Source organism: Budorcas taxicolor, chromosome 5, assembly GCF_023091745.1.
Source record: "Budorcas taxicolor isolate Tak-1 chromosome 5, Takin1.1, whole genome shotgun sequence".
NCBI lineage: Eukaryota > Metazoa > Chordata > Mammalia > Artiodactyla > Bovidae > Budorcas > Budorcas taxicolor.
The window spans coordinates 28,311,143-28,338,498 of NC_068914.1; the positions used below are offsets into that span (position 1 = coordinate 28,311,143).

The 27,356-nt window shown below is 40.3% G+C and overlaps 1 protein-coding gene across 1 annotated transcript in view; it reads left to right on the top strand.

The window, feature by feature from the left end:
* The first annotated feature begins 1,769 nt into the window (after positions 1 to 1,769).
* TMEM26 (transmembrane protein 26) overlaps positions 1,770 to 27,356 on the top strand; it is a 63,611-nt gene continuing 38,024 nt past the window's right edge. The window contains exons 1-2 of the mRNA XM_052641338.1: positions 1,770 to 1,960; positions 27,095 to 27,173. Of these exons, the coding sequence (XP_052497298.1) occupies positions 1,770 to 1,960; positions 27,095 to 27,173 (270 nt within the window). The remainder of the gene's footprint in view (positions 1,961 to 27,094; positions 27,174 to 27,356) is intronic.

Below are 27,356 nucleotides of genomic sequence, written 5' to 3' on the forward strand. Positions count from 1 at the left end.
TCACTCCTGTACAGTCGCTGGTCACAGTGCCATCAGCCTACACTGAAGGGCACATGAGAAACAGCTCCAGGATATCACTACCGGGTTTCCACAGGAAAAAAAGATCCCTAATCACATCACCAGAAATAAGTGAACTTCTTTTAAGCAGTTGGATCTTTTTTCACCTAATGAAGACAATAATCACAGACTTCAGAAATTTCAACCTAATTTTAAGAAAGGTATGGGGTGACTTTCAGTTGAATAAACCTAACCAAGAAATATTCTCTTTAAGTTATACTTTTTAATTTTACTAATGTGGGCAAGAGAGTATTCCTGCTTGGTAGTAACAGGACTGAGTTCAGTTCAGTCACTCAGTCATGTCTGACTCTTTGTGACCCCATGAACTGCAGCACGCCAGGCCTCCCTGTCCATTGCCAACTCCCAGAATTTACTCAAACTCATGTCCATTGAGTCAGTGATGCCATCCACCCATCTCATCCTGTCATCCCCTTCTCCTCCTGCCTTCAATCTTTCCCAGCACTTAGCAGCAGCAGCAGCATGTCTTTATTTTCCCAGAAAAAGGGAAGCTGAGGCATAGAGCCTTGGAAGGTAATAGTTAATCTCTAGTGCGATCTCAGTAAGTTAGCTTCATTTTATCTTATTTATTTTTGCAATTACCTCCCATTTGTAGCCTACTGCACTGATTTTCCATTTATAAGTGATAGAAAGTTTCCTTTAAACATTATTTCAGTAAAAATTTGAGTTCGTTTAAGGAAAAATGTTAAGTAAATAGTGGTACAGATGGTAGGAGACCAAACAAGGAAACAAAAATCATGGAGGTGTTTTGGGAAACCCTGACTCCAGTTTCCTCTTTGCCTTGGATGCTGGAAAGGCAGTTTACCTCATTAGTCATTGATGTCAAGGGTACAGTTCTCCACTCCATGAATTTCTCCTTCCAATCTAAGCCTGGCTTTATCTTGTATCTCCTCTGCACTGTCCCCCTGCCTTCCTGTTTTGCCACTCTATTTCCTTTAGGAAAAAAATAGGGTAGTGGGTGAGGGTTGGAGAGACATAATAAAGAATATCCCTTTGTTTTAATAATACCTGTCCCAAAAGTAGAGCTAACCCCAGCTACCTGTCTTGCTAAGTGAGGTACTGAGAGCTCTGCGGAAAAAAACCTAGCCCGCCTCATTTCCTCTAGTCCAGGGAAGTTTTAATTCTTCAAATTGGGCTGGATCTGTATGTCTAAACCTGCCTGGATAGCAGATTCTCTGGCTTTCCTGCATCGCATCTTAGAGTCATCAGGAGACCCGGTTCCTATACAACATGTGAGTGAATGAAAGTACTTCAGTGGAAAAGTAAGGGACACTCCCCGTGCGCACCCCCTCCCCTTTCCTGGTGTGCAGCCCCAAGCCCTTTTGTGCACCTCCGTCCTCTTTCCAATGGGGGAAGTTCTCGGTGACCCCACGGAAGCCTGAGGGGTGGGGGGGTCAAGGCAGGGATGGAAAGAGGACCCCCAGGGATTGGGAGGGGAGATGGACAAAAGCAGGAGAACAACGCCTGGGAGCCGGAGCAGGGCAGCCCCATACTCCCCGGAAAGCCTGGAAAGCTGGGGCTAGCATCTCCTCTCTTTGGAGAGTTCTCAGGAAGTTTGGGGGAGGGGCGCGCGGCTCTCTCCTGTTCTGGGAGGGTGAGAGGACGGCAGCCGCCGCAGGTCTCGGAGCTGTCACGTTCCGCCCCCGGCTGCCGGCCGGGTCTGCGGGGCGCGGGCAGCGCGCGCGCCGGGCGGCATGGAGGGACTGGTCCTGCTCAACGCTCTGGCCACCCGGCTCCTCTTCGTGCTGCACTCGCTGGTTGGAGTCTGGCGAGTGACCGTGGTGAAGAAGGAGCCGTGGTACTGGCTGCTGGCGCTGCTTAATCTCTTGCTCTTTCTGGAAACGGCGCTGACCCTCAAATTCAAGCGCGGCAGAGGCTACAAATGGTGAGCGCACCCCGGGAGAGGGAGGGCGCTCCGAGTCCCTGGGACGCTCCCCTGGGGCACTCTTGGCCGCCCCTGGAGCCCATCTCCTTGCAGGCTGCCGATTCTTTACTGGGATGTGGACCCCTTTTGTCCTCTCTGGGAGCGTCGAAGCAGCGCGGGTTGCTTGGGCGTCTCTTGGGCACGCCGAAGTGCCCCCAGGGTCCCAGGGCAACACGGGGAAGGCTCGAGTCGCACCCACGTGCCACCCAGTCCCAGGGCTGGCAACTCGGAAGACGGGAAAAAGAAGGGCAGCGCTTGCTTGCTCTGCGGAGAGTTCATCAGGGGCGTCAGGCCCTCGGCATTCTGAATTTGAGGTGTGAGTGTGCACAGTTTAGCCTGGCTGCGTGCAGTTATGGGAATGCTCTTCTCTGGGCAGCCTTGAGTGAGAGCTTGTGCGCATCGGGCAGCGTCCAGGGGCGAGAAGCCACTCGCAGCACGTCTGTGGTTTTAGCCGCTTCGCTTGTACCAGCCCAGGGCGCCCTGGCTTGGCATCAAGCTCTGTGAAGCATCCGGGCTTGCTTCACAGCCTTGGTTAGTGGTGAGTCCATCTTGTCAAAGAGGGGTTGCGATGCTGGGGAAGGGATTGGCACGCGGTGGTTCAGCCTTAAACTCAACGTGCCACACTACAGGTTCTGCCTGATGCTTTATTTCCTTCCCAAAGACTTGGATGGCAATCAAAGAATTGAGAGAAAGATTTCCTGCCATTTACAAGACCGGCTATCTCTATCGCTCCACTCCCAGGAGATTTTCATCCCAACTATCTGAGTTAGTCCTCTTCCTGAATTATCATTATTATTATTATTATTTTTAAAAGAGTCTGTGTTTTCATGTATGTCCATATTTAAAAAAAAATCGTACTGCTATGAAAAAGAGGAAAATACTATTAACCAATTCAAGAATTATATACATGATGGAATATTAAGTAAAAAAAGAAAAAAAAAACCTTTTAACGATTTTACATATTAAACTATAACAGGCTGTGTATTTCACGACAATCCAAGGGAGAGAATGTGTTGTCTCTTAAAATGATGTGACTCTTCCTTAAATTTTCCAATGTTGAAAAATTTCTAGAATTATCAGTGAAGAAATTATTCAAGTAGAACCTTAATTTAATACAATAAGGACTGGAACCACGTCACTAACCCTCCCCTCATTAACAGCTTATTAAATAGGAGAGATCTGAGGTACTTTTCAGCGTGTCTTTTGGAAGTCTCAAAGATAAATGGTATTAGTTCCCCAGATAAGCCTTAGGGTTAAAGAAACAAAAGGGAGAAAAGTGTTCATCTAGCAAGCATTTCACATGAGACTGATTTAGTGTTTACTGAGTAGCTTTAACATGCTGGGGTAGAAAAGATCTTCAGTAAGGGGAGGATGAAGACTGAGGCTGATATATGTTCCATGGAAAGTAGTCCTGCCAGCAGCCACCATCAGGGCTCTGGAAAAAATGTCAGCCTCAGAAGAAGGACGAGCTTAACTGGCGCTGAAACATCCTCTTTCTTCTCCAAGAGTGGACAAGAGGGCTCAGTTCACATTAAGTCAAAATTGCATGCCAGTTGTGTAGAAATACTCTAGTCGATGGCACCTTCACCATTGACCACTGGCTGCTAAGATGGACATGTAACTTAAAACCAAGAAAAGAAAAAAGGCTGGGACAAAAACAGGTGATGGCCAATGTGTCAAGTTAAACAGGAAACTAGGGGAATGTTTGTATAGAGAGTATGGCCTCAAAATCAGACAGATAATGGAGTAAAATCTGGGTTTTCCTACTTGCTGTGAGGCATTGAACAAGTTGCTTAACCTTTTCCAGTCTCAGTTTCCTTATCTATAAATACATATCTTATAGGTTATTATGAATTAGATGAAATGATACATGTTGATGATCAGTGAATACAAAAGAGATGGTCTTTTCGAGATCCTAGACTTTTTCTTATTAAAAATTATTCTATGTCAAGTGGACACATTTTCAAGTTAAAAAACTTTGAGAGGCTAGCCAATAAACCATTGGTTCAGGGCCAAAAAGCAGAAAACAATTCTCACCTTTGTTTCAGAATAGGACCATGATGTATATTTTATATTATAGCAAAAATGTGTAAAGTGAAAGTGTTAGTCACTCAGTCATGTTCAACTCTTTGCAACCCCATGGACTAGAGCCCACCAGGCTCCTCTGGGCATGGAATCCTCCAGGCAAGAATACTGGAGTGGGTTGCCATTTCCTTCTCCAGGAGATCTTCCTAACCCAAGGATTGAACCCTGGTCTCCTGCATTACAGGAGGGTTCTTTACAATCTGAGCTACCTTGTATATAGCAGTAAAAAAAAAAAAAAAAAAAGCTGACTCAATATCTAGACCATATTTGAGAATATGCCAAAAAAAAAAAAAAACCCTTGATAGACTTGGTTTATTATACAAATTCAGGAACAAAGGAATCTTTGTAAAATGATCTAAATACAAATGTAATTAGTAAAACTTTGTTCTACTGTTGCTATCAACTACAGTTGAGTCTATAAATATGATCATTTGCATGATGGACAAAGCTCACACAATGTTCTTTCATGAATTTGAGGAAAAAAATCAGAAAATGGAATGTTAAAATGATATTTTAAAAGACAAAGTTATGGCAGCATCTATACCTCTATGAACATGTTACTATAGAGATCTATATAAATATATATGTTACCTTTTAATCCATTTGTCTTACATCTTTTATTCTATCCTATAGAACCGAAAGTACCTGTATATAAAGACATACATTCAAAAATACTAAATTTCATCTTGATAGTGGAAAATAGAGCTAAAAGCGACCTGACCATTCATCTAGAGATTATGAAAAATTGTACACTACCCATACTATAGAATATTTTGCTGGTATTGAAAATACTGTGGTAGGTTTTAGTATTGACTTTGAGGAATGTCCATGATACATTGTCAGGATAAAGTTACAGCGCTGTATATATTATTGCCTCAGTTTCTTTAAAAACAAACTTATCAAAGAATTATCCTTTGTATCAATTGAATACATTATCTATGTACTAGTCAAGAAGTGGGAGGTGGAGGGGAGGGTAGCTGGCAGGGAGGAGGAGGGAGAGAATGAGAGGAGAAAAAAAAGGAGAAGAGAAAGGAGGAGGAGAGGGAAAACCCTCTCATATTAAAAATCAATCCATCAATTGAGGTCTGAACGGTGGACTGAACTCTGTGCCTACATGAAATGAAAGTGTCTTTTCTGGAACATTAGATCTATAAGCCTCCTTTAGACTGCTCTGGGCTGGTTTGAACTTTTTTCTTTTTATTAAAATTTGCACCTGGCCCCAAATAAATCAAATCTATAGAAATAATGGGGCAATAAACAGAGCTATAGAGGAAAATGTGAACAAAATTTCTTGTAACGTAGCAAACATATTACACTTATCCAAAGAATGTTTCTTTAGCTATTCTTTGGAAAGGAAAAATGGAACTAGAGCTGCTGAGCTCAGCTGTCCAGGGACAGGCAACATTACATCAGCACTAAGAACTTGCCAGTTGGAAAAGCTTAATTTGGGGGGATCATATAGGATAAAGAAGGGAAGCCAATGACACATTCCTCATGAAGTCCAAGAAATGTGTGCTGGTGGAATTTGGTTCTTTTGCCCTAGTATTTATTAATTTCATCTGCTATTCACTTATATTCATTTAAGATAAAAATTAGTATCACTGCTTTATTTTTAAAAAACTTTTCATTTTATATTGTAGTATTACCAATTAACAATGTTGTGACAGCTTCAGGTGGACAGCAAAGGGACTCAGCCTTACATATACATGTATCCATTCTCCCCCAAACTCCCCTCCCATCCAGACTGCCACATAACACTGAGCAGAGTTCCCTGTGTTGGTTATACATTTTAAATATAGCAGTGTGTGCATGTCCATCCCAAACTCCTGAACTATTTCTTCCCCCTCATTCTTCCCCCAGCTCCCCCACAACCATAAGTGCATTCTCTAAGTTTGATTACTGCTTAATTTTTTTCCTTGATTTTATTTTCTATTGTCTGGGCAACAATCAAAAGGATCTGTGAATTACCATTTGCATGCCCGTGTGCTAAGTCGCTTTAGTGGTGTCTGACTCATTGCAGCCCTATGGACAGTAGCCTGCCAGGCTCCTCTGTCCATGGGATTCTCCAGGCAAGAATACTGGAGTGACTTGCCATGCCCTCCTCCAGGGGATATTCCTGATCCAGGGATCGAACTGCATCTCTCATATCTCCTGCATTAGCAGGTGGGTTCTTTATCGTGAGTGCGACCTAGGAAGCCCCATGAATTATCATTTAGGTAGAGTCCAGTAGCAGACAAGATTTCCAGTTCCTTTCCAGCTAATACTGATAAAACATTGCTCAGGAGAGAAAAAAAGTGACCAAGACTTTGACAAATTTGAAGCCTGTTCACTTTCAAGCAGACATTATCTGAGAATATGTAAAAATATAAGTTTAATTTATTGCTGAAAGTACAGAATTTTAAGCACTGAGCTTTCTTCATCAAAATTTCAAGAATACAAGGTACATATCTTTGAGTGAACAAAATATCTTACTGACTTGGTTACTTCATTATTTCTGTTTCCCTTTATTAAGTTGAATCAGACAACCACTTTTGTTCACTTGCTTAATAAGTGGGCATGACACGCTAGATACTGTAAAGAAACAGAAAGCAAACACATTTGAAGTTTTAAAATCAAAGGTAGCAGTTCAATGATGTGTTCAAATATGTGGGGATAAGAATTATTATGAATATTTAGCATTTAGTGATGTTCAGGCTCTTTCAAGTGTTTTACAGAATTTCCCACGTGATCTTGACAGCGGCTATAGTTATTTTCTGTTTTCTCCCATTTTGAGATGAGGAAGCTGAGACACAAAGCTGTTAAATCATTTTACTTGAGATCACTGAGTTGGCGATTGGAAGAGCAAGGATATTAATACACTAACAATTTCCCAGAGATAGGATGTGAGGAGGAGTGATAGCCGGGGTGGGGTTGGCGTGGGGGAAGGAGGCGGTGTGGGGGTTATGGTGTGTGGGGAGGGGGAAGGGACTTTACAGCGTGTGAACGGGAGCAGGAAAAACGGGTGAGAGAGAAGTGGAGGCTGGGTAGGTAATGAACATCCTGAGGGAAGTGAGGGTGGGAAAGAGAGCACTTTTCTCTGGAGGAAGCACAGAGCCTTATTATTCTTCTTTCAGCAAAAATACCTGGTACATCTCAAACGTGTTAGATATTCTTTTTAGTGCCAAGAAAGTGGAGGTGAATAAAACAGGTAAAATCCTGCCCTAAAAGAACTCATGTTTTAGTTAGAGGACTCAGAAAATAAATAAATAATAAACAGGTGTGCTGAGGGGGAATTGGATGAAGGTCAAAAGGTACAAACTTTCAGTTATGAGACAAATAAGTATGGGGGATGTGATGTACAACATGATTGAAACAATTAATACTGCTCTATGTTAGATATGAAAGTACACGCATGGGTGCTCCTGTGCATGAGTCATAACTGCTTCACTTGTGTCTGACTCTGTGCCCCTATGAATTATAGCCTGCCAGGCTCCCCTGTCCATGGGATCCTCCAGGTAAGAATACTGGAGTGGGTTGCCATGGCCTCCCCTCCTCCAAGGGATCTTCCTGACTCAGGGATTAAACTCCCACTCGTGTCTCTTACGGCTCCTGCATTGGCCTGCAGGGTCTTAGCCACTAGCACTACCTCGGAAGCCCCAGGTGAAGGTGGCTGAGAGTAAATCTTAAAGAGTTCTCATCATAAGGAAAAATATTTTTTTTCCTTTTGCTTTTATTTTGTATCTGTATGAGATGATGGATGTTCATTAAACTTATGTGGTCATTATTTCATGATGTATATAAGTCAAATAATTATGCTGTGTACCTTAAACTCATACAGTACTGTGTGTCAGTTATACGTAGTGAAATGGGAAGGAAAAAAAACCCACTGAGCAGAACAGTGAAGGGCTAAATGGGCTGGGTTATAGATGGATGGAGGACTTGGGGAAGGTTCTACTGAGTGGAAAGTGAGATGTCTTGCTGAGAGGCGATCAGGGAGCTGAGCCTGTTAGAGAGAGGAGTCAGGCATGGGAAGAGCCAGGGAGGCAAAAAGGACTGAGAGAAGGAAGAGCTAAGCATGTCCTGGGTCACTTCTGACACCCTCCCAGGAGACAGAGAAGTACTGACTTTCTCTTCAACTCTTCATTGTCTCTTCTCACCATGTCCCCTTCATCTACGTGAAAAATTCCTTCTAAATTTTATATTTTACCATATCTCATTAAGAAAAAAATGGAAGCATAGTTGATTTATAATGTTTTAGGTGTACAACACATGATTCAGTGATATATATGTATAGCTGAATCACTACAGAAAGACTATATATATATATACACACACACACATATATATGGATCATATATATGTATATATATATGACTATATGTAGTCTTTTTAGATTCTTTCCCAGTATAGGTTATTACAAGATATTGAATATAGTTCCCTGTGCTATATAATAGGTCCTTATAGTTTATCTATTTTATATACACTAGTGTGTAACTGTTACCATATCTCATTTGAAACATCATATGTTAGAAAATGCCTGGGTGGCCTCCAACTAAACACAGGAAAGATAAATTAGGAATCAAAAGAGATTCTGTCCTAATTTCATTGCAAATTCAATTCAATTCTGTAAAAAAACTCAATGAAATGTTTTGATTACTCAACTGTACAATATTTAGAGGGTTCAAAGGAAGAAATGAAAAACCTAGATTTGACAGATATCATATGAAGTCTGATCATGAACAAGTTCTGAGTAGCAGAGAAGACCTTTGTCGGATATAATTCTGTAGTATTTGATAGTATGTATATCCCTCTACCAAGAGTGCTTACAAAAATGCCACAAAGTTGGGGAATACAAGTACTCTTCCCCCCATCTTACGGGGTATCAGAGAGGATGAAATGCAGGTGTAAAGAAGGAGACCCTATGATTTCCATGTGGCCAATGTGGGCACTAGAAATTCTCCCAGGAGATAAACTATTTCTTTCCTTACATTTGCTGCCCAAATAGCGAATTCATACGGACTGCCTGATAACTCTCCTTAACTTTTTTAGTTAATAATACTAACAGTTTCCACTGTGCACTGGATTTATCAGCACTGCCTGCCACGTATATAGAGTTTTACAATACTCATTATCTTCATGTTTATGTGTGTTTGTGTGTAGGCATTTTCTATCCTGAGCCTTGCTGTTGTTCAATCACTCAGTCCTGTCTGACTCTTTGCAACCCCATGGTCTGCAGAATGCCAGGCTTGCCTGTCCTTCACCATCTCCTGGAGTTTGCTCAAACTCACGTCCATTCAGTAGGTGATGCCAACCAACCAACTCATCCTCTGTCACCCTCTTCACCTCCTGCTCTCAACATTTCCCAGCATCAGGGTCTTTTCCAATGCAAAAGAGTGACTTAAAATTGCATCATTTTTGTAGGCATGTACTGAATGCTACCAGTAAATGATTTTGTTTTCAGGGATCTGAGTCATGGTTTAGGAAGAAGACTCTTATGTTATCTTGAGTTAGCATTGTGCTTTATTTTCAAGAAAAAGTCATATTTTCTTATTTTGTTTCACGAGGGACTTGTTCAGTTCAATTTAATCACTGAGTCGTGTCCAACTCTTTGTGACCCCATGGACTGCAGCATGCCAGGCCTCCCTGTCCATCACCAACTCCCAGAGTTTACTTGAACTCATGTCCATTGAGTCGGTGATGCCATCCAACCATCTCATCCTCTGTCTTCCCCTTCCCCTTCCACCTTCAATCTTTCCCAGCATCAGGGTCTTCTCAAATGAGTCAGTTCTTTGCATGAGGTGGCTAAAGTATTGGAGTTTCAGCTTCAGCATCAGTCCTTCCAATGAATATTCAGGACTGATTTCCTTTAGGATGGACTGGTTGGATCTCCTTGCAGCCCAAGGGACTCTCAAGAGTCTTCTCCAGCACCACAGTTCAAAAGCATCTGTTCTTTGGTGCTCAGCTTTCTTTATAGTCCAACTCTCACATCCATACATGATTACTGGAAAAACTAGAATTTTACCTAGATAGACCTTTGTTGGCAAAGTAATGTCTCTGCTTTTTAATATGCTGTCATGGTTGGTCATAACTTTTCTTCCAAGGAGTAAGTGTCTTTTAATTTCATGGCTGCAGTCACCATCTGCAGTGATTTTGGAGCCCCCCAAAATAAAAAAAGTCAGCCACTGTTTCCACTGTTTCCCCATCTATTTGCCATGAATGATGGGACCAGATGCCATGATCTTAATTTTCTGAATGTTGAGCTTTAAGCCAACATTTTCACTCTCTTCTTTCACTTTCATCAAGAGGCTTTTTAGTTCTTCTTCACTTTCTGCCAGAAAGGTGGTATCATCTGCATATCTGAGGTTATTGATATTTCTCCCGGCAATCTTGATTCCAGCTTGTGCTTCACCCAGCCCAGCACTTCTCATGATTTACTCTGCATATGAGTTAAACAGGCAGGGTGACAATACACAGCCTTGACATACTCCTTTCTCTATTTGGAACCAATCTTTTGTTCCATGTCCAGTTCTAACTGTTGCTTCCTGAGCTGCATACAGGTTCTCAAGAGGCAGGTCAGGTGATCTTGTATTCCCACCTATTTCAGAATTTTCCACAGTTTGTGTGATCCACACTGTCAAAGGCTTTGGCATAGTCAATAAGCAGAAGTAGATGTTTTCTGGAACTCTCTTGCTTTTTTGATGATCCAACGGAAGTTGGCAATTTAATCTCTGGTTCCTCTGCCTTTTCTAAAAGCAGCTTGAACATCTGGAAGTTCATGGTTCATGTACAGTTGAAGACTGGCTTGGAGAATTTTGAGCATTACTTTGCTAACATGTGAGATGAGTGCAATTGTGCAGTAGTTTGAGCATTCTTTGGCATTGCCTTTCTTTGGGATTGGAATGAAAACGGAAATTTTTCCAGTCCTGTGGCCACTGCTGAGTATTCCAAATTTGCTGCCATACTGAGTGCAGTACTTTCACAGCATCATCTTTAAAGTTTTGAAATAGCTCAACTGGAATTCCGTCACCTCCACTAGCTTTGTTCATAGGCCCACTTGACTTCGTAATCCAGGGTGTCTGACACTAGGTGAGTGATCATACCATAATGATTATTTGGGTAGTGAAGATCTTTTTGGTATAGTTCTACTGTGTATTCTTGCCACCTCTTCTTAATATCTTCTGCTTCTGTTAGGTCCATACCATTTCTGTCCTTTATTGTGCCCATCTTTGCATGAAATCTTCCCTTGGTAGCTCTAATTTTCTTGAAGATCTCTCTAGTCTTTCCCATTCTGTTGTTTTTCTCTATTTCTTTGCACTGATCACTGAGGAAGGCTTTCTTATCTCTCCTTGCTGTTCTTTGGAACTCTGCATTCAAATGGGTATATCTTTCCTTTTCTCCTTTGCTTTTTGCTTCTCTTCTTTTCACTGCTATTTGTAAGGCCTCCTCAGACAGCCATTTTGCCTTTTTGCATTTCTATTTCTTGGGGATGGTCTTGGTCACTGCCTCCTCTACAATGTCACGAACTTCTATCCACAGTTCATCAGGCACTCTGTTTATTAAATCTAATCCCTTGAATCTATTTGTCGCTTCCACTGTATAATCATAAGAGTTTTGTTTTAGGTCATACCTGAATGGTCTAGCGGTTTTCCCTGTTTTCTTCAATTTAAGTCTGAATTTGGCAATAAGGAGTTTGTGATCTGAGCCATAGTCAACTCCCATTCTTGTTTTAGCTAACTGTATATAGCTTCTCAATCTTTGGCTGCCAAGAATATAATCAGTCTGATTTGGGTGTTAACCATCTGGTGATGTCCATGTGTATAGTCTTCTCTTGTGTTGTTGGAAGATGGTGTTTGCTATGACCAGTGTGTTCTCTTGGCAAAACTCTATTAGCCTTTGCCTTGTTTCACTGTGCACTCGAAGGCCAAATTTGCCTGTTACTCCAGGTATTTCTTGACTTCCTACTTTTGCATTCCAGTCCCCTATAATGAAAAGGTCATATTTTGGGGGTGTTAGTTCCAAGTCTTGTAGGTTTTCATAAAATTGTTCAACTTCAGCTTCTTCAGCATTACTGGTTGGGGCATAGTCTTGGCTTACTGTGATATTGAATGGTTTGCCTTGGAAACAAACAGAGATCATTCTGTCATTTTTGAGATTTCATCCAAGAACTGCATTTCAGATTCTTTTGTTGACTATGATGGCTACTTCATTTCTTCTAAGGGATTTTTGCCCACACTAGTAGATATAACGGTCATCTGAGTTAAATTCACCCATTCCAGTCCATTTTAGTTTGTTGATTCTTAAAATGTCGATGATCACTCTTGCCATCTCCTGTTGACCACTTCCAATTTGCCTTGATTCATGGACCTAACATTCCAGGTTTCTATGCTATATTGCTGTTTACAGCATCAGACTTTACTTCCATCACCAGTCACATCCACAACTGGGTGTTGTTTCTTTGGCTCCATCCCTTCATTCTTTCTGGAGTTATTTCTCCACTGATCTCCAGTAGCATATTGGGCACCTACCGACCTGGGAAGTTCATCTTTCAGTGTCCTATTTTTTTGCCTTTTCATACTGTTCATAGGGTTCTCAAGCAAGAATACTGAAGTGGTTTGCCATTCCCTTGTCCAGTGGACCATGTTTTGTCAGAACTCTCCACCATGACCCGCCCATCTTGGGTGGCCCTACACAGCACGGCTCAGTTTCATTGAGTTAGCAAGGCTGTGGTCCATGTGGTCAGATTGGTTAGTTTTCTGTGATTGTGGTTTTCAGTCTGTCCGCCCCCTGATGGAGAATGATAAGAGGCTTACGGTAACTTCCTGATAGGAGAGACTGACTGAGGGGGAAACTGAGGACTTGCAACTTGGGATCAAAACAATAATTTTGTCTACATTTAAAATGGGACTCCTAGGAAGCTGAACCACTGAATGATACCCATGTTTTTCTCCACATACTATGTTCACCTGATATATTCAGAGCTGAAAATTAAGGTTATAATACTTTATAATTACTTGTACTTGTTTGGGAGAAAATCAAAGTGCAAATTAGTATGGGCAGCTCCCATGAGTCAGCGTGTGTATATATGTATATATATATATATATAATTTAGAATTAGATATATATCTAAGGGCTTCCCTGGTGGCTCAAACAGTAAAGAATCTGCCTGCAATGCAGGAGACCCTGGTTCAATCCCTGGATGAAGAAGATCCCTGGAGAAGGAAATGGCAACCCACTCCAGTATTTTTACTGGGAAAATTTCATGAACAGAGGAGCTTGGCAGGGCACAGTCCACAGGCTTGCAAAGAGTCAGACCTGACTGAGGGAATAACACACGCATATATATCTAATATCTATCTAATTTTAAATTTCATGTATTTCTGCTTCTCATAGCAGCGGCATTATTATCCATACAGCATCAGGATACATCTGAATACCTTCACTTTTCCATCAAAGGAAGACTCACCTTTACTTCCAGGTTTATTTTCCCCATGTCAATGTCTCTCCCTATTTCAGAAATTCCTCTAAAATACTGATGTTATTGTGTCAGACCTGGGGTATATAAATCATTTTGCTAAAGAAAATCAGTGTTTTTTAATATAGGTTTTTGACATGCAGTTTTTTAAAAAAATGAACTTTCTTTCAAAGTCACACTAATGGTTATTAACAATTCACAACTATTAATATAAAATGCCAAGGTGGAGTTGATTTTATTTTCTCTGAATATAAACTTACCATCCATAGTTGTTCAGGGAAGGGGGTTATATTTTATCTTTGGGCTGTCCAAGAGGTAGCTGGTGTAACACTGACTTAATGTTGTATGCTTATTAGAATAAAAATGAGTAACCTTGGGGAAAAAAGAAGTCCTCTCGATGATGCATGCCCTTGCCAGCCCTCGTTGGGTCTTGTAGGGGTCCTTTGCTTAGTATCTCCTTAACTCAGTTTCCTGTTCCACACACCTATTTTATTATTAGGAAAAGCCTCTTAATAAATTGGCTGTGCCATTTTCTGATAGTCTGTTAATAACGGGGATGAGGATGACAATGAAAGTGATGGTGATGCTGATCATGGAGTTGGTAACAGTTACTGAGATACTGAGTACTGATGATGCTCCAAGCCTGCTTTCTATCCATTATCTCATGTAATCCTCACAATGACCTGATGAATTCATTTTCATCTTTATTACCATTTTAAGATGAGGATGCTGCTGCATAGCAAGGCTAGATCACTTACCAAAGGTCACAACTAGCAATAATAAGTCATAAAAACAATCCTAGCACCTGTGAACCCTCACTTTTCCTGAGCCAGACTTTTGCATTGATTGGATTCCCTCATTCACTCCTCACAAAAGCCCGGTGCTATTTCCTGCTTGTAAATGAGGAAGCCAAACCCAGAGAAGTACTCCCATGCCTGGACTGAGCTCCATCACCTAGATGCTGTACTCTACATTCAGCAACCAAACTGGGTTTGCTGTGGACAGTACAACTGCAGACATTTTTGGGATCAAGTATTCTCTTTGGTACAGAAAGGGTCAAAGTATTTTCTCTGCTTCAAAATTGGGTAGGTAAATCCTAGGTGATTTGCTAAATGAACACTAGAATGGTTTTGCTTAGAAGAGAATGTAGAAAATTTAAGGGACTTTCCTGGTGGTCCAGTGGCTAAGACTCTTCTGTGCTCCCAATGTCGGGGGGCCTGTGTTTAATCACTGGTCAGGTAACTAGATTCCTAAGACGAGTTTTCATGCTCTAACTAAAGATCCCATATGCTGCAACTTAAGAAAGAAAGAAAGAAAAAAGATCCTGCATGCCACACGTAAGACCCACATAGCCAAATAAATATATAAGTATTTTTTAAAAAAGAAGAAAATTTTAGACTAGACACAGCCACAGCTCAGAACATCCCTTTAAAATCAAAGCAGAGCAAAAGAAGATAGAAAAGGGGAAAATTTCTAGACTGTTTTCATGGATCCTAAAGTGAACAACCAAACTCTTCCACAGAACAGAAATAAATACCACTGTCTTTTATAGAGTGAAATAAATTAAAGTTATACATAAATAACATCCATAATCCATTGAATCCCCTGAGAGACCATTAAAATTCCTGTAGTCATTAGCACTTAAGTTTACTTGTTCATTAAACATTCATTTATTATACTAGGCACTATGATGGTGTTCTTGAAGGAACATAAAACATATGCAGTTATATGAGGACAAGACAAAACAATACTCTGAGTACCAAATAATTTTTGACAAATTAAGTCCAAAAGAGCAGAAAGGCTGCGGAATAAAAATACAGTCTGTGCAATAGGCTTGTTAGACAAGGAAAATTTCTCAGGTATGTGCTTTAGGTGCTGGCCTTTTAAGTGGCTGGTGGTTTTACAAAAGTGAAGAGAAGAAAAGAGAGAAGGGCTTTTCAGGTTGAGGGAATGGTGGCAATAGGGTTTCAGCTGGAACCAGTTCATTTAGGAAGAGGTCATGATGTTCTCTAGATCAGAATTTTTATGAGAAAAAACAGTAATGTAGATCATAAAATCAATGCATATTTTGTCCCTATAGCTCCTTTAGTCATTGTGAGGCATTTTCCTGAGCTTTGAATGTGAGCAACTTCAATTTTAATAGAGTTTGTTCTTGCCTTAGATATCCACTTGGAAATTTTTTAGTGAAATATATAATATTAATTTTGCTGGAGGTTGATATTATAGTTTGAGAATATTCCCTTATGAAAGAAAACATTTATGGTCTTCCCTGGTGGGCCAGTGGCTAAGCCTCCTCATTTCCGATGCAGGGAGGCTGAGTTTGATCCCTGGGTAAGGAACTAGATACCACGTGACTCAACTAAGAGTTCCCATGGCGTAACTAAAGATCCCGTGTGCCACAACTAAAGATTTCACATGCCTCAATGAAGATGGAAGACCTCACATGCCACAACTAAGACTCAGCACACCCAAACAAACTTAAAAAAAAAATTAAAAAACAAAGTCAGCAACAACAAATCACGAAAGCTCTAATTAAGAGTGCTAGTATTCACCTTCACAAGTATTCCCCTTTTATAAAACCTAACTGTGGGCATTTTTCAAACACTTGAAAATGCTGTTACAATAAGTATTCCTGACCAATTTGAAATCCTGTCTTTTTTGTTCTCATTATTAGTCTGTTGTTTTTTTCTCAGTTGTGTCTCTTTGCAACCCTATGGACTGTAGCCTACCAGGTTCTTCTGTCCATGTGATTCTCCAGGCAAGAAAACTGGAGCGGGTTGTCATTCCCTTCTCCAAGGGGATCTTCCTGACCTGGGGATTGAACCTGCGTCTACTGCATTCCAAGCAGATTTTTGACCATTTGAGCCACCTCCCCGCTAAAGATCATGGAGAAAACAAACCCATCATGTGATCTTGGTACCTGTTGAAACATACACATTTCCTATTCAGATCTCCATTTGTGGGGCATTCTCACCAGCTTATGGCCATTTGGTTGTGGCCTGTCTTCTCCCGCCAAGTCCTTCCTCTCATGGGCAGACACAGGCAAAGGACTCTAGGAGAGAGGTGCAGATAAGAGGCTTCCTAGGCATCCGGGGGCTGTGTGCTCTGCAGGAGCACTCGGTGCATTCTGAGGGGTGGCAGAGAGATAGATGGTAGCTGGAGGCCATCCTATCAGTTGCCCTTTCTCCCTGTGCTAACAGAGAGGCCTCCTGAGCAGCCCAGATGCAAACCCTGGCCCACTTCAAGAAACCAGTCTCCATGTAAGGAGGACAGTCCTTAAGTTGTTAGATAGGATTCAGGGGTGTATGAAAGGATATCTTGACCTAGTTTCTTAATTTCCATGAAAATAAACCTATTATTATAAAGGGCTCCAGAAATTCTGAGGACCCTTGAGGTGGTTTAACATGAGATTTTGAAACTTGGGTCTAGTATATCCTGATAATTCCACTCTGCCTTTGTAGAGTAGGAAATACTCAGAAGTGAAATACAAAATAAATGACAGTTCACCTCAGAGTAATTTTGGAACTTTATTTTGGCTTCATTTAAATATTATCTATTCAGATTTATGCATATAATTAGAAGATTAGAATCCTCATTGTATGCAGAGAGAAAAGCTATGCAGGGTATTGGGTGATATTATGGTTAATTTTCTTCTATTTACTTATTTCTATTGTTATACATTTCTAAAATGAACAAATGTTACTTTTTCAATACGAAAACATTAATACATATCATTTTGGGGAAGAGGAAAATGGAATTTTACTTCTAGACTAATGGTAAGTTGAAGTAAATATAATCCACTGCAGAGCTAAATTGCTCAATGTCATGACACAATCATTTTGTGAAAAACATTATGTCATGTTGAAATGACAACTTTGTAGGGTAAATAATATTTTATTTTTGGAAGAAGTGAACTGAAAATAAAACAATGAGTATAGTTCTTTAAGAGCTCAGAGTAGGGTCTAGCATGTAGCAAGACCTACAAACATATTAGTCAACAAGTAAGTATATAATAAATAAAGGAAAATAAGGATGATGCGCCGCTGTATATTTAGGGAGAACTGGCCTACTGGCTAAGGGCTGTGAATAAACAAACAAATGAAAATTTCTGTGGAGAAAAATTATCTTTAGGAAGGTAAATTTAGAAAAAATAGCTGACCAAAAGGGAAGCAATTTGACATTAAAGTCTTAATGTTGGGCATATTCTGTATTGTGATAAGGGAACGCTAATTAGAACTGTAATAAATCTGAGTTTCCAAGGGCAGATAGCTCATTCAGTTCAGTTCAGATCAGTTCAGTCACTCAGTCGTGTCTGATTCTTTGCGACCCCATGAATTGCAGCACGCCAGGCCTCCCTGTCCATCACCAACTCCCGGAGTTTATTCAAACTCACGTCCATCGAGTCAGTGATGCCATCCAGCCATTTCATCCTCTGTTGTCCCCTTCTCCTCCTGCCCCCGATCCCTCCCAGCATCAGAGTCTTTTCCAATGAGTCAACTCTTCGCATGAGGTGGCCAAAGTACTGGAGTTTCAGCTTTAGCACCATTCCTTCCAAAGAACACCCAGGACTGATCTCCTTCAGAATGGACTGGTTGGATCTCCTTGTAGTCCCAGGGACTCTCAAGAGTCTTCTCCAACACCACAGTTCAAAAGCATCAATTCTTTGGTGTTCAGCTGTCTTCACAGTCCAACTTTCACATGCATACATGACTACTGGAAAAGCCATAGCCTTGACTAGACGGACCTTTGTTGGCAAAGTAATGTCTCTACTAGGGTAATAGCAAAATGTCCAAGGAGCAGTGGCTGTGTGGGTGCAGGAGGGCTGAGAGGAGCTATTCCACGTTCAAGGTCAGGAGGGGTGGTGGTGAGGAGATACCCCTCGTCCAAGGTAAGGAGCAGCGGCTGTGCTTTGCTGGAGCAGCTGTGAAGAGATACTGCATGCCCTAGGTAAGAGAAACCCGAGTAAGAAGGTAGGTGTTGCGAGAGGGCATCAGAGGGTAGACACATTGAAACCATAATCACAGAAAACTAGTCAATCTAATCACATGGACCACAGCCACGTGGGGCCACCCAAGATGGGCAGGTCATGGTGGAGAGGTCTGACAGAATGTAGTGCACTGGAGAAGGGAATGGCAAACCACTTCAGTATTCTTGCCTTGAGAACCCCATGAACACTATGAAAAGGCAAAATGATAGGATACTGAAAGAGGAACTCCCCAGGTCGGTAGGTGCCCAATATGCTACTGGAGATCAGTGGAGAAAGAACTCCAGAAAGAATGAAGTGATGGAGCCAAAGCAAAAACAATATCCAGTTGTGGATGTGACTGGTGATAGAAGCAAGGTCCGATGCTATAAAGAGCAATATTGCATAGGAACCTGGAATGTTAGGTCCATGTATCACGGCAAATTGGAAGTGATCAAACAGGAGATGGCAAGGGTGATCGTCAACATTCTAGGAATAAGTGAACTAAAATGGACTGGAATGGGTGAATTTAACTCAGATGACCATTATATCTACTACTGCAGGCAGGAATCCCTTAGAAGAAATGGAGTAGCCATCATGGTCAACAAAAGAGTCCAAAATGCAGAACTTGGATGCAATCTCAAAAATGACAGAATGATCTCTGTTTGTTTCCAAGGCAACCATTCAATATCACAGTAATCCAAGTCTATGCCCCAACCAGTAATGCGGAAGAAGCTGAAGTTGAATGGTGCTATGAAGACCTACAAGACCATTTGGAACTAACACCCAAAATAGATGTCCTTTTCATTATAGGGGACTGGAATGCAAAAGTAGGAAGTTAAGAAACACCTGGAGTAACAGGGAAATTTGGCCTTGGAATACAGAATGAAGCAGGGCAAAGGCTAATAGAGTTTTGCCAAGAGGACGCACTGGTCTTAGCAAACAGCCTCTTCCAACAAAACAAGAGAAGACTCTACAAATGGACATCACCAGATGGTCAACACTGAAATCAGATTGATAATATTGTTTGCAGCCAAAGGTGGAGAACCTCTATACAGTCAGCAAAAAGAAGACCAGGAGCTGACTGTGGCTCAGATCATGAACTTCTGATTGCTGAATTCAGACTTAAATTGAAGAAAGTAGGGAAAACCACTAGACCATTCAGGTATAACCTAAATCAAATCCCTTATGTTTATACAGTGGAAGTGAGAAATAGATTTAAGGGACTAGATCTGATAGATAGAGTGCCTGATGAACGATGGAATGAGGTTCGCGACATTGTACAGGAGACAGGGATCAAGATCATCCCCATGGAAAAGAAATGCAAAAAAGCAAAATGGCTGTCTGGGGAGGCCTTACAAATAGCTGTGAAAAGAAGAGAAGCAAAAAGCAAAGGAGAAAAGGAAAGATATAAGCATCTGAATGCAGAGTTCCAAAGAATAGCAAGGAGAGATAAGAAAGCCTTCCTCAGTGATCAATGCAAAGAAATAGAGGAAAAAACAGAATGGGAAAGACTAGAGATCTCTTCAAGAAAATTAGAGATACAAGGGAACATTTCATGCAAAAATGGGCTCGATAAAGGACAGAAATGGTATGGACCTAACAGAAGCAGAAGATATTAAGAAGAGGTGGCAAGAATATACAGAAGAACTATACAAAACAGACCTTCACAGACCTTAAAGCTCAACATTCAGAAAACTAAGATCAGGGCATCTGGTCCCATCACTTCATGGGAAATAGATGGGGAAACAGTGGAAACAGTGTCAGACTTTATTTTGGGGGCTTCAAAATCACTGCAGATGGTGATTGCAGCCATGAAATTAAAAGATGACTACTCCTTGGAAGAAAGTTATGACCAACCTAGATAGCATATTCAAAAGCAGAGACATTACTTTGCCAACAAAGGTCCATCTAGTCAAGGCTATGGCTTTTCCAGTAGTCATGTATGGATGTGAGAGTTGGACTGTGAAGACAGCTGAGCACCGAAGAATTGATGCTTTTGAACTGTGATGTTGGAGAAGACTCTTGAGAGTCCCTTGGACTGCAAGGAGATCCAACCAGTCCATTCTGAAGGAGATCAGTCCTGGGTGTTCTTTGGAAGGAATGATGCTGAAGCTGAAACTCCAGTACTTTGGCCACCTCATGCAAAGAGTTGATTCATTGGAAAAGACTCTGATGCTGGGAGGGATTGGGGGCAGGAGGAGAAGGGGATGACAGAGGATGAGATGGCTGGATGGCATCACCAACTTGATGGACATGAGTTTGAGTAAACTCCCGGAGTTGGTGATGGACAGGGAGGCCTGGCGTGCTGCGATTCATGGGGTCACAAAGAGTCGGACATGACTGAATGACTGAACTGATCTGAATAGCAATGTTTTAAAAGTATCCCACTTGGATGTATCTTAATCATTTATTCATATATTTATCAGTTTTTGTCAGTCTATGATTGGTGTAACTTATTTTTTATAAACAATCATCAAGAAACTTGATTTCACTTATTTCTGAGGTGGCTAGACCCCTCTCTGATATTAGGGCTTATGGTTGGCATCTACTTATTTTCAATACAATTAAGACATGAAAACTAGAGTAAAATGATATGAAGCCCCTATGAAAGGGTATGCAGTTTGGTTCATTATACAGAAAAAGGTGGGATCAGGCTTAGTTTTTAATTTTTAGGATTCACATTCTCCTTGGTTCCAGAAATGAACTGCACTGACAATGCACTATCAGGAATATTGTAAACCTTCAAAATAATATGTAATGTCTAAATGTCACCTTGAAATATTAAATCCTGCATCGTAGAAAAAATATCAAATTCATCCAGGCACAGAATAATGTTTCCTTCAGGAAAACTTTTGATAAGAATCAATTTATGATATTTCAAAAGGAGATTTCCAGTCAGACCAGCAACAGAGTGTCAAGAAAGTCAGAACTGTAAATCAACTAGGACCTTATGAGATCACTATTAATACTTGGGATGGACCATCACGTGCCAGGTACTGTGGAAGGAGCTGAGGACATGATGTGCAGATAGACACAGTCAGGTACAGTTCTTTGCTTATATCACTTAGAATTGCTGGGAGACAAGTGACCACAAACACACACACAGACACACACCTGTATGCACACATATAAATGTTGAAATTCTCTTAACACCCATGGAATAAGAGTGAAGAGTGCTCTAGGATAAGCAGGAGGCCCAATTGTACAAGGAGGCCCAACTGAAGCATGGAAAGACAAGGAAAGTTCTTCTGTGCAGTCCTACAGCGCTGATATGAACTTTGAAAAGGAGATGATAAGGTGAAAAGTGAGGGAGAGAGGTATTTCAAGGGGGAGAAATACATATGTGAAGGTTTGAGTTAGAAATCAACTTAGCTTTTTTCTCTTTTTTTAGTACAATATCAAGCCCATAACACTGTCTTCTCTACTCCTCATAACCATCCTGAGGTTGATATAACCTATTTCATAGACAAGGATCTTGAGTCTCAGAAAAAGTAATGAATTTCCAAAGATGAATGAATGGGAGAGGCAAGATTCAAATTTGGGTCTCTCAAGTTCATGAAATTTCTACTGCAGTGTAACAGTTCCTCAAGAGACACAACCTAGAAACTGTACCTGCTACCAGGCCTGCTGAAATATGAACAAAAGGTCCTTGTAGATGCTAGCAGCCATCACCTGTTTAGCTTTCTCAGTCTTCCCTTTATTTATAAATTTAGTCATTCAAACATTTAAGCATTTGCTTAATAAGTATTAACTTTAAGCATTCATAAATAAACACTAATTCTTAAAGAGATGGGATATCTGTCTCCTGAGAAACTTGTATGCAAGTCAAGAAGCAACAGTTAGAACTTTACATGGAAAAAAAAATGACTGGTTCAAAATTGGGAAAGGAGTACAACAAGCTGTATATTGTCATTCTGCTTATTTAACTTATATGCAGAGTATATCATGCAAAATGCTGAGCTGGATGAGTTATAAGCTGGATTCAAGATTGCCGGGTAATTGTCAACAACCTCAGATATGCAGATGACACCACTCTAATGGCAGAAAACAAAGAGGAACTAAAGAGCCTCCTGATGAAGGTGAAAGAGGAGAGTGCAAAAAGCTGGCTTAAAATTCAACATTGAAAAAACTAAGGTCATGGCATCCGGTCCCATCACTTCATGGCAAATAGAAGGGGAAAAAGTTGAAGCAGTGACCTATTTTCTCTTCTTTGGGCTCAAAAATCACTGTGGAGGGTAACTGCAGCCATGAAATTATAAGACACTTGTTTCTTGGAAGGAAAGCTGTGACAAGCCTAGACAGCATATTAAAAAGCAAAGACCTCACTTTACTAACAAATTGTGCATATAGTTAAAGCTATTGTCTTCGCAGTAGTCATGTACAGATGTGACAGTTAGACCATAAAGAAGTCTGAGTGTGAAAAATTGATGCTTTCGAACTGTGGTGCTGGAGAAGACTCGTGAGAGTCCCTTGGATAGCAAGGAGGTCAAACCAGTCAATCCTAAAGAAAATCAACCCTGACTATTCAATGGAAGGACTGATGCTGAAGCTGAAGCTTCGATACTTTGGCTACCTGATGTTAAGAGCCGAGTCATTACAAAAGACCCTGATGCTGGGAAAGATTAAAGGCAAAAGGAGAAGAGGACAACAGAGGATGAGATGGTTGGAAAGCATCACTGGATTCAATGGACATGAACTTGGGCAAACTCTGGGAGATAGTGAGGGACAGGGAAGTATGGCGTGCTGCAGTCCTTGGGTTTGCAAAGAGTCAGACATGACTTAGCGACTGAACAACAACAATGGAGATTTAAAAAGACAGCAGGGACTACTGAGGAGAGGAAAAGATGAAGGAGATGGAAGGGGGAAAGGACATAAATTAGAGACTCAGGATCTGCCGAATCGTATGATAAATGTACACAACAAGAAAACAGTGGAGAATGTGCTGGGTCACAAGAGAAATACAAGCTAAAATTAATTACTGCAGTGAATTCCTGTATTTCAAAATATAGGAAGGGTACTGATAGAGATATAAGAGCAGGGCTTTCTGAAACAAGTAGTCATAATTTGAAGGACATCTGCTCCAAAATCCACATCAGAACCTCTCTTCTCAGATGGACCAACCTGAAGGGACGAAAGAGCCCTTTGCTCTTAACAGGGACCCATGGTCCAATAAAACATATAACTGAAATGTACCCTTCATGTAAAAATGCAATGTATCTATACCTTTCAATACTTCTCTAGATAACAGACTTTTATTTTCTCTATAATTAAAAAAAAAATCAGTTGAACAACTACCATAGCCTGCTACTGGAGAGGGAGAGAGAGAGGAGCTAGGGGAGGAAGTTCCTAATTCTGAATTGCTATTAATCACGTTGTGGACTAGGCATTTCCTTGGTAATTCTACCTGGAAGCCTTTGGGAATTCCAGCAAATCCTCTTAGGTATAGGGTTAAGAGGGTCAGGAACAGGGGTGGGGGAGGAGGAAGACAATGGACCCACATGCTCTTGACTTGAATATGATTAATTCTCAGGCACTTAATGGGATTCCCACCCCCTTTCACAGACGTCAAAGAGGTCTGACGATGAAGAGGGATGGAACAAGGGAAACTTTCCAAAACATTTTGTTTTGTTTCATTTTAAATACACAGCAGGTTGAAACTGCTGAGTTGCTCAGCTTGATAGGATATGGTAGAGGAAAGGGAAGTAGAGATAAGATGAGGAAAGGAAAAGGCTTTGAATATGTATCTGATTAGGGAATTTTTAATCTTTGTAATAGGCAACAGAGAAAATCCTAGATTTTGAATGTTTTTTAAAACGCATAACTAGATTTCTAATTAGAGGAAACATGTTGAAACAGGATAGTCTTTTTTCCAATTGTAGAAATAAATTTCATGCACAGAAGATGTTAAGGGTGATTGATTGTTTATTTTATTCTTGAACTCTTCCAAGAACTATGATATGTTCAGTATATAGTTTCCTTAGATTATTATTTTAACAGTATTGCCAGGCGAATTAATCCTAAAATTAATCCTGAGAGAGTCAACAAAATTGCAGCCCAGCCAAATCTGACACATACAAAAGAAGATTTACAGAGTCCAACTGTCCCTCCAACCAGAATTCATATCCTTCCCTAATTTCACAAAGGAAATATTCTCTCCTGATGTTTCCGTTGATATGGGAGGTCAAAGAATTAAGTGTTCCTTTTCCTTCTAAAAGCATGTTTGACATGGCGGCCTTGGATATCTTTCTGCAGCCCAACCATTGTCTAAGTCAGATTCTAATAATATCTTGACCCATAACCCTTTGTTTCAAATTAATTTCTGCAGGAAATTGATGGTAGGGTAATGTCTATTTAAATACTGATTTTTTTTAAGAGTTGCTTTCACTTGCCCTTTCTCTTCCCAGAAGTTGAAAGGAGACATTAGTGAAAAGGTTAATAGCCTTTAAACAGTCCATTCTAAATATTTTCCTCCATTTAGGTTTATTCACTCCCTTTCTCCTCCCCCGGATTATAACCATATGATTTTAGTGGAATTTCATCTCAAATTCTGTTTTTGAGCAATTAACATTTCTATTTTTCAGGTCATCTTAAACCATCGCATGAATGTACTAAAAGTATTTTAATAAAATTACACTGACTTACAGTTTTAAGATGATTTATAAAGCAAGAGTCCAATCTAAAATAAAATGCAATTGGAAGAAATAAATTTGTAAAGTATGTAATTTTTATCTCAGTTCAAATTTTGAAGGATGTGTTTTCATTGCATGACATCCCATAATTATGTAACAGCTACTTGTTATAGAATGTACAACTCTGCCAGACACTGCTTTATAGAAAGTTCCAACATGGGTTGGAACTGTGCAAGTCCACTTATATGCATCTTATTTTCAATAAATACATACTACAGTACCATGGTTGGTTGAATCTGTGGATGTGGAACTGTGGATATAGAGGGTCGATCTCAGAATTATATGTGGATTTTCAACTACACAGAGAGTCCTAATCTCCATGTTGTTCTAGGGTCAACTATATCATAAAAATTCCTGTGAGATAAATGTGACTGCTGTGGGCTGAACAGTGTTGCCTCAAAATTCATACGTTGAAGCCCTAAGTCCCAGAGTAACTATATTTAGAGACCGAGCTCTTAGGAAGTCAGTAGAGTTATTTGAGGTCACAAGGATGGGGTCCTAATTCACTAAGACTGGTGGCTTCATAAGAAGAGAAGAGAGAAATCCGTTTCTCTTCTTGTGATGTGTGTGCACTCAGGAAAGGCCATGTGAGTTCACAGTGGGAGGTGGCTGTCTAAAAACCAGGAAGAGAACTCTTACTAAACCCCAACCATTCTGGAAGCCTGATTGTGAACTTCCAACCTCCAGAACTGTGAGAAAATAAATTTCTGTTGTTTAATCCACCCAGTCTATGGGTTTTGTTATGGCAGCCTGAGCCGACGAATACATGACTGTTCCCATTTTGTCGATTAGGAAGCAAACTGGGAGGTCAGTGGCAAAACTAACATTTAAATTTGATGTGTCCAGGTACAAATGAGAGTCCTCTCTACGGACTGCCCTCTGAATTTGAGTCTGAAAATAATTACTATAGATAGCCTTCAAAGAGATACCAAACCCTTCATCTGTGGTTTGTTTATATACGCATTCCTTGGAGATATTGGACGTTCATTTCCATACCACTGAAATACAGAGAGTCACATGAATTTTCTGGTTTCCCAGTGCATTTAAAAGTATACTTACAATAGGCCATAGTCTACTGAGTGTACTTTATGTCTGAAAAAACAATGAACAAAGCTTAATTAAACAATGCTTTATTGTTAAAAATTGCTAGCTATATCTGAGTCTTCAGTGAATCTTAGAAGTAACATCCAAGATTAGTGATCACAGAGCACAATAATAAGAAGAAAATTTGAAATATGTGACACAAAGACACAAAGTGAGCAAATGCTGTTGGAGAAATGGTACTAGCAAACTTGCTTCACGCAAGGTTGCCGCCAACCTTCAATTTGTAAAGAAAAACACAGTATCTATGAAGCTCAATAAAGCAAAGCACAATAAAATGAGGTGTGCCTGTATTTTTATTTTTCCTAGGTTTAGCAGAAACACACAAAGCCAGTTGTTTCTGTTTAGTCTTATTCCTTATCATCTGATTTTTGTCTTCTAGCAGAATGTTATTTTTTGAGCTCTCAGAATTTCAGGTTAATGTTGAAAAACGTAGGCAACCTTCCCGAAATTACAGTGTTCAGAAATCAAGATTTACTGTTGCTGTATTTGCTTTCATATTAAACACAAAATATCCAGTTTTGTGCCTGAGACTAATTGGCAGTGTCCCATTAAACCGTATTAAAATTAACATCTATTAATTGGATTAGAAATTCAGTGAGAATGACAGCTGCTAGTGCCTTTTACAGTTGCTTTGTTTCTCTATAATCCATATGGCAGGAATCACATAATGCATTTTTCCCCTTTGAAATAAACATTTGAGATTAAAAGGTTTGACTCAGTGTGGTCAGGGTATGTGCACTTGTTTTCTTTCTTTTAAAAAAAATTATGAAAGCTGAACTATCTTTTTACCTCGTTCACAGGTTTTCACCAGCCATATTTTTATATCTGATTAGCATTGTTCCATCATTATGGCTTCTTGAAATGCACCATGAAACCCAGGTATGTACTTTTGGAGAGTTGAATACTCAGCAACAAACTACATTCCTATTATAATCCAATTTCTGTCAGAAATGCACTTTTCTAAGGAACTGGAGTTATCAAGAATTGACTAAATAAGACCCTTCAGCAAAAAGGAAATGAATCCACGATCTGTCTAAACTAATGAAAGTGTCACTTTCATTT